Genomic DNA, 8,045 nt, shown 5'->3' with positions numbered 1-8,045 from the left:
ACACCTTTTCTCCTTTACATCTGCGTAGTCCAGCTTCACACTCGCTCATGGTCTGGGTGCCTGCGGTCTCATCCTCCCCAAGACGGATGCACACACTGAAGCCTGGGACCAAGCAATCTGCAGAGTCCTTACAGCGACACTCATTGGTTTGATCTGTAGGGGTGTTATGAAGACGATGGGGGTGAACGACTTGAATGAATACTGTACCTTGCAAATCGCTGTTTTTGGGTGCAAACCTTCTATCTCTAAAATGTCAACCTTTCAGGAGCTAAGAAAAACAGTCTTGTTTTTAGCTTGGCTACCATGCTTTTTTGAGTTTATCTAATTGTTTTGAAAACAGGTTTCATAAACCTAAGGGTCAGATAACTTTCTCAACCCATACAGGAGCATGTAATCTTTCAGTTGAAGTTAAAACATGAAAATCACCAAAATATTATGAGGTTTTCATCTGACAGTGACAAATTACTGTAAATTATTATGTGTGGATTTTTTTTTATACTTTGATGTTTTGGTTTGTGTTTTGTCATAGTGTTGCTCTACTCTACTATGGGTTTCTCTGCTATGTTCTGCTGTACCCTGCCCTGCTCTGTTCACTGCAAAAACTGACAAACTTATTAAGTTACTTTATTTTGTATCCAGATTTATCAAGCTTATTTTAGGATTTTTTTTTGTGTGTGTGAAATCATCTTAATGCACTAGCAGATAATTTTACCAGTTTCAACAAATGTAACTTTTTTCCCAGGATAACATAACTTGTTTCAGGACATTTACTTGAAAGTGAAAGTCAAAGTGAAATTGTCTTGGAGAAAGTTTCTTGTTTCAAGATTTTCTTCATTGTTTTATGATGATTTCTTGAAATAAGTCATTTTGGGATTAGGACATTTTATGAAACCAGCAAGATTATCTGCCAGTACATTGAGATAATTTGACTAAAAAAATCACAAAATAAGCTTGTTCATTTTTTGCAGTGTTTTATCATACTCTGTTGTTGTTTTCTGCAATGGAGTTGCTCTCTATCCACTTAATTTAACCTCTGGTGTCCGTACCATCACAGCTCTCCCACATGTGACATTTGGTGCAGGCTGTAGTTGTGCGTTGTGGCCACTGGCAGGCGCTGTCCTCTGCTAGCGTGTGGTTCTTCCTCAGACACTGCAGGGCATGCATTTTGCACACATTCAGTAGAGCTGTACTTCCCCTCACAGGATTGGTAGCACACAACTCCAAAGATGATCTGGCAACAAAAACATCATCGTCATCAACAGCAACATCAAAAACAACAATATCAGCAAAATCTGTAAAACTAGTAAACAAAGGTCACATGTCAAAACAAAATGGCTTCATAAGGTTGATTAATTGGGTAAAGATTAGTTGAGTAAACATACGTGCACTCAAAAGGCATTCTGCAAACACAGTTTCCCTTGGCAAACTTCTCCCATGGTTTACATTGCACTATAGCACTGCTGACAATTTGCGGTACAATGACTAGAGAATTAAAAAAAAAATCATGGTTACACATTGTGAACTATTTTTATTTTTAATCTTATCTCCCTGCAATAAAGCCACATCTGTAACATTATAACTATAACACTTTACAACCAAGGATAAGAAAAATATAATAGCTGCAAAAAACATTACATTGTATAAGAATAAATGAAACATAAGGAATACATCAACATAATGATGTAATATACAGTAGTCACAACTTCTTACATAACAGTACCAGTCCACAGGAATGAGCTGACCTGGGCTATATTTGCATGCGTCTCAGAGTGAGACATACCTTCGCTGCATGTGATGCCTGCTGGGTCCGGTGAAAAGTGAAGACTGGAGTCACAGATAATCTCTGTTTCTCCAAGCACCTGTCTGCCCTCTGGACAGGACAGGGTGATCTTCTCCCCTATGCCATAGGACCGCTTTAATGGAGAGGCTATGACGTCATCAGAGAGGGACTCAATCTTGCACCTTGAGACTGTTGAAATTAAGGCATTTAAACATGTAACACCATATAAGTCTTTGTGCTAGTAAATGTTAAACTGCAGTCAATAGGTCTTTTGAACCCACTTGTGCACAATCCAGGACTCCCAGACCAGGTTTGAGCAGCAGTACATTCTATGCTGTTACCAACCAGATAGTATCCTTCAGTGCAGGTGTACTCAACCCTACTTCCCACAAGGTACACGTCTTTAGGGTCCTGTGGAACATGTGTAGACACAAAGGCGGTTCATTTTATCAGCATTAGCCTTTGTACATTGAATAATGCTTAAAAACGGGACCAAAATCAATTATTAAGTGAAATATGAATGTGACCCAATGCCACTCATTTAAGGCTCATTTAATATTACGCATTTTATATCAGGAAAGGTTTGATGAAAATGCTCTCTTTTGATTCAATAATGAATAATTCAAACAAAATAACTTAATAACCCTTTAAAAGTCTTGTCTCCCACAATGTGCCTGTTTTTTCATGTTGGGTCACAAATGCTCTTTAAAGACTAGATTGTTCTGTTTGCAGCTGACATGGTTTATCATTTGCATATATTTAAATGATTGCAAATTTTACTAAATTAAAAATTGGCTGTATATTGTTGATAAGTGAGGCTCGATGACGTAAAGAGAATGTAAATTGTATTAAAGAGAAACAATACTGAGACCCTCTAGGAAATACAGAACAAATATTGTAAAATTATAAAGAAACAAGTATATGGATTATAAGGATATTGGACATTCACAATCATTTGTTAGTAAATTCAACTTTGGCTTCAACATTACCAAAACATAGCCATTGATTAGAGCAGGTGGGGTTCCACACTTCTCTTTTGCTGGGAGAGACAGGTCAAAGCACTGAGGCTCCATGGTCCTGAATAAAAAACATAAAAATACATATATCTGATGGCAAATCAGATATATAAGTGACTAAATTCATACTGCACAGTGTAGGATACAAACAAAAACACATAATAATAAATAATTTGCTCGGACTTGAAGTATTGTAGCGCTTGGTCTTCACAGTCAGACGTCTCTGTGTTCTCTCCGGTACAGTGTTGTCCACCGTTCTGAGGAGTGGGATTAGAGCAGGAACGACTTCGCGACCTCTGACCCCCAGAACACGACGACCAGCGAGACCAGCAGGACCAGCTACCATGGATCACTCCTTTATGAGCAGAAACAGAGAGGGGGAGAGAGTGTGTGTGAGAGAGAGAGAGAGAGAGAGAGAGAGAGGAGGCAAATACAGCACATAGGGACAAAGACAGAGAGAAGAGGAAGGGTGGAGTAGGAGGGCAGGTGAAAATAAGAAAAATAAAGTGAATAAAAAGTTTAATATCTAAGTCCATGTGGCATTACCCAACCAAGAGTAACTTACTCACTTAATTACTGTTTAGCATGGAATAAGCAAAATACCATACACCAAATAGACCACACACCCACCACCCAGAGAAGTGATTTGAGGGGAGGTTGGCACAAATTATCGATACTTTCCTATGGCTAACATCATAGATCTTTGAGAAAATGCTAAGAAAAATAAGAATTCATATGCCCGCCATTCCTCGGTTAAATTGGAACAAATCAATCGCAGCAGTAAAGAACCTCTCTGTGCAACACCCACCCTGCTGACCCTCCACTTCACTCCCCTGCTCACAGGCCAGTCCCGATGTGCCGGGCTTGCAGATGCATTTACACTCATCTCTGTCCCTGACGACCAGGCCATTGTTGCTGCAGGGCTGGCAGTGGCAGGAGTCACTCTCAGCAAGGTACTGGTCGATGGCCCTGCGGAGGTAAAGCCTCTTCACCCCGGCACACTGCACCTCCTTCACCAGCTCTGACAGCGGCCGCAGCTGCCAGAGCAGGAATTGGGGTCAAACAGTCAAATCGAGGTAAATTAGCTTAGGAATGTGAAGTTGTATCATTTCAACATAGGATGAGACACTGGTGTCCTTTGAGACACCAGTGTGTCTCAAAGGACTTTACAAAGAATGAACCTAACTAGATATAACTGATCAACCATCAACCATAGAACAGAATGATATAGGACAAACATCAGGAAGAGAACAAGACACACAAAAGCAGATTTTAGCAAGACATAACAGCCTACCTATTCTACATAGCCTAACCTACCTGGCACACCTTAGTCCCTCAATGCATACAAGGAAAAACTTCCAAGAAAATAACTTGTTAGCTACAGCTTGTTTTGCATTCTCCTCACCTTTTGCTTGATGATTTGTGGAAATGATCTAACAGACTCAGCCCAGTTTGTGTACATTTCCCAGTTCTTGTCCAGATTGATGAGGTCCATGTTCTTTAGTGCTGCGATATGTTGGAGGTCCCCTCCCTCCAAATCCACCCTCCTCACAATGTTACTGCTGCTGCTGCCTATTTTTATAAAGGATTGCAGAGATGATGGATGATGAGGAACTACTTCTGGGTGTTTTATGAGCTCTGGTTTATATGGAGAATTAAATTTATAAACATTAAAATCAACGATTGTCACCCTACTGCTGGCTGATGAACGTTCATTTCCACCCCGTCTGCAGACCTCAGTGGTAATGGGGAAGAACAGAAACCAGCGTCGAGTCCTGTCACATTCATCGTACTTCAGTTTTTCCTTGACTGGGAAACAGTGGACACAAAGGAAAGGACTAGCACTCAACTACATTGTAGCTACATTGTGGCTTTTATGCTTTTCTGGACCGAATGGCAACTGTTTTCTGATATTGGGTCAAGATTAGAAAACTTACTTTGAATAATGAAGTTGCATCCAACAGTTTCTGTGCTGTGTCATTATTGAGGAATGTAGATTCATATTATTTTTCATACATGAATACATCCACAATTAGGTTTCTAAGTCACGGGGAAAACACCGTCACTGACTATTTGTAATTGGGCGTTTCCCATGGATGATATTCTGCTCAGACAAGAAGAATCAGATGATGACCACAGAGTAGCTTCCTTCATGCAGGTTTAATACGAGCTCGGTTCAAGTCATTGTTACTGACAAGCAAATAGCAATGAAATGACAAAGAAAGGAGTGTCGTGAAGTAAACAACATCTGTTCCACTCTCAGTTCCTGAGTCTACACGTGGTGTCAAAACACATATGGAGAGTTCACCATAACAAGGTCCCCATTTTCCTAACAACAGAGCTGAGACAGGACATGGTCCACATGAGAATCTCATGACCCTATGACCTTGGGAAACACCTGCCCAAACATAGATACATACATGCATGAATGTAAAAGCGTACTATCACTATTATACAAGGTAAAAATGAGAATGTCATCACTGGCTCGGTCTTAAGCACCAGAATACGTTATGTCAAATGTACTGCAGCTTTGTTTCACACGTGCTCCATCAATTCTATTTGTTCCTGGCACCTATTGCATGGGGCATCCCTCTTTGAATTGCCCCACCCAAGGTTTCATCCATTTTTTTTTTCCTAATAAGATTTTCTTGGGAGTTTTCCCTCATCTTCATTGAGGGTCTAAGGTTCGTTAGGTCGGGTAGGCCTATAATATCTTTTCAATATGCTATTTTGTGTCTGGTGCTTTGTTTTGTTCCCTTGTGTCTTATTTTGTTTGCATACTGTATTGCATCATTTTGTTTTGGGATCGATTGTTGATTAGTTCTAGTTCTAGGTAGGCTTGTTCTCTGTAAAGACATTTGAGACATGCTTGAGACTTGACTCGACTTGACTTGGCATGTCATCAAGGTCCTATCTCGAACCATAACCTACTGAAGCTGTCAGTACCCAACAACCAAGCAAGCTGATACTGTTTTAGGCCTCCCATGAGGCTGCTGGATCAAGATTCATGAACCCTCACCCGTGTGTTTGGCAGTTTCATGGTCGATGCTGGCGACGGCTTTGAAGGAGCCTCCCAGACTTCCCTCAGACAGGTAGTGTGTTCCAAACCTCTCTAAAATCTTCCGGTAGGCAGCATAGTCGTAGACCGCTGGGAGTTTGGCCAACGCCTTCCACAACTCCTCAGATATCGGGAGGTACTGAGGTGCGTTATTCTGGAACTGAGCGAGCTCTATGTCGTTTTTTAAAATCAAAAGCTCGCGGTTCTGAACAGAAAAAAACAGAATGATATGGTAAACGACACATTAATCAATATATATGCTAAATTCTCTAGTTATATTTATTGAGTTATATTAACTAGTCAGATTCTATAATACTGCAACGCGTCAACAAGTCCTTTTCAGAACTGACCTTTTGTCACTGGGGGTTTAGACAAAAAGATGTCAGTGACTTTATGTACCTGTTTCTGAGGGTGGATAATGTCTACATTTGTTGTTAGGGAGTTAAGCGTTATATGTCAACCAAAATTTCAGATCGCCACACACCTGGGTCTTGTCATAGGTCACATGGAAGTCATAGTTGCGGTATCCCGACGTGGTTCCTCTCACAGTCTCTCTGTTGACAATGTCCTTAGCATAGTGCCATTTGCTGGAGTACACCTCGTCGCTGAAGTCGTTCTGAACTTTAACCTGAAATCACAGATTCACAAGAAGTATGTTTGGTATGTCACATTACATACTATAAAATAATTACTGTTAGAATTATATAGCAAACAAAATGAAAATAAGAAAATCCACTATGTAGCTTCTTTAATTAATGAATGACAAAACTATCAATATAGGTTGCAATCTTATAGGTGTGCCAGAGTGACCAACCATAAAGTTATATTGTATGGTGCTTAAGGGCAATCTGTAGAGAAGGTTGTGGAGGCCACTGAAGATGCTACGACACTGGCCCCCGAAGCTCATTGTATTGATCACACTGCCCCTCCGCTCCCCAGACACAGCATCAAACCTAGAGAGGTGAGAAGAGAGCACACCTTTATCCCTCTGAAGAGTGTGTAAAAGGTTTATAGTGTATGGTGCATGCTTGTGTGTGTGTGTGTGCATGTGTATGCAAACAAATGGGGACATACATGGGTGCATGTATACATGAGAACTTGTTTCTTACCCTAATCCTAAGAGGTCAATGTTAGGCGGGAGGCCGGAGCCTGTACTTAGACATACAAGGTATCTTCGCAATGGGTCACAGACAAGTTCATCCTCATTATCCTCTTCACAGTCCTGATCCCCATTACACACCAGAGACTTGCTGATACACTTCCCTGTTGGTCAAAAGACAGACAGACACACAAACAGACACACAGACAGCAAAGACAGCAATGATAGCAAAAAGATTTGTTTTTATTGTTTAACGATTGTCATTTGATACTGTATGAAGGTGGGAATGAAGTATCTTTCATTTATAACCTGATCGGCAGCGAAACCTGTCTCCACATCCATCCTCTAGAGGGCAGCCTTGTGTGGTTTCACAGGTCTGGGTCTGGCTCCGCTCTCCATCACAGGGGTTTCCTTCAAACTGAGCGTAGACCACCATGGCTCGGCTTCTTGTCTGAAACATACAGCAAAGAAATCATAAAAAAAGTGTTGCTTGTAAAAATGCCAGAAAGAAAATTTGCATCAGCTTTGTTGCTAAATCTGGTGTATGCAAGATGACATTTTTTGTGTTCTGTGTGGTCATTTCTTAACTACTTAACAGTTATATTGTAACTACTTAAACAGTGATGGAATTTGTTGCCTCAATTGATTTTCATTAAACTGAGCATTCATTGTAAAAGAGCAGAAGGATAGTAATGCAGATTCTTCTGCACCCTGAGAACTGCAGGTCACTGCTCAGCAATAAATTAAGGGTAACATAAGTAAGAATATAGGCAATATACAGTATGTTATATTGGTAAGAAACAAGTTAAGTGATCCTAACCTGTAATTTGGTGCAGCCATCACACTCAGACCATTCCCCATAAGGCCCCCATTGGCAGTGAATTCTCTGGTTACAAAACCTTGGACAGAAATAAATGCAACCAAATAGAACAGTCCTTGCATTTAAAAAATAAATACATTTACAGTCTTTCTAAAATGTTGAAGTAGTAAAGTAGAAACAGCTTTACCCTCTGGGAGTGAACATCAGGAATAGCAGCCATGGCAAACCTGTTAGACAGACTTGTACAATCTTCTGAGAGGTGGAGAGAAGAG

At 40.5% G+C, this 8,045-nt stretch overlaps 1 protein-coding gene across 1 annotated transcript in view; it reads right to left on the bottom strand.

Moving 5' to 3' along the window:
- c7a (complement component 7a) overlaps nucleotides 1-7,832 on the bottom strand; it is an 8,090-nt gene extending 258 nt beyond the window's left edge. The window contains exons 1-16 of the mRNA XM_071894793.2: nucleotides 7,774-7,832; nucleotides 7,263-7,404; nucleotides 6,964-7,117; nucleotides 6,669-6,807; nucleotides 6,339-6,482; nucleotides 5,816-6,059; nucleotides 4,492-4,605; nucleotides 4,202-4,368; nucleotides 3,605-3,833; nucleotides 2,980-3,151; nucleotides 2,770-2,857; nucleotides 2,062-2,191; nucleotides 1,781-1,969; nucleotides 1,383-1,482; nucleotides 1,047-1,231; nucleotides 1-153 (exon numbers count right to left, since the gene is read on the bottom strand). The exon at nucleotides 1-153 is cut by the window's left edge and continues 258 nt beyond it. Coding sequence (XP_071750894.2) covers nucleotides 1-153; nucleotides 1,047-1,231; nucleotides 1,383-1,482; nucleotides 1,781-1,969; nucleotides 2,062-2,191; nucleotides 2,770-2,857; nucleotides 2,980-3,151; nucleotides 3,605-3,833; nucleotides 4,202-4,368; nucleotides 4,492-4,605; nucleotides 5,816-6,059; nucleotides 6,339-6,482; nucleotides 6,669-6,807; nucleotides 6,964-7,117; nucleotides 7,263-7,389 — 2,335 coding nt within the window. The 5' untranslated portion in view covers nucleotides 7,390-7,404; nucleotides 7,774-7,832. The remainder of the gene's footprint in view (nucleotides 154-1,046; nucleotides 1,232-1,382; nucleotides 1,483-1,780; nucleotides 1,970-2,061; nucleotides 2,192-2,769; nucleotides 2,858-2,979; nucleotides 3,152-3,604; nucleotides 3,834-4,201; nucleotides 4,369-4,491; nucleotides 4,606-5,815; nucleotides 6,060-6,338; nucleotides 6,483-6,668; nucleotides 6,808-6,963; nucleotides 7,118-7,262; nucleotides 7,405-7,773) is intronic.
- Nucleotides 7,833-8,045: the final 213 nt, after the last annotated feature.

Source organism: Centroberyx gerrardi, chromosome 8, assembly GCF_048128805.1.
Source record: "Centroberyx gerrardi isolate f3 chromosome 8, fCenGer3.hap1.cur.20231027, whole genome shotgun sequence".
Taxonomy (NCBI): Eukaryota; Metazoa; Chordata; class Actinopteri; order Beryciformes; family Berycidae; genus Centroberyx; species Centroberyx gerrardi.
The sequence above is the reverse complement of the archived record's forward strand: the minus strand, read 5'-3'. Positions and strand labels throughout refer to the sequence as shown.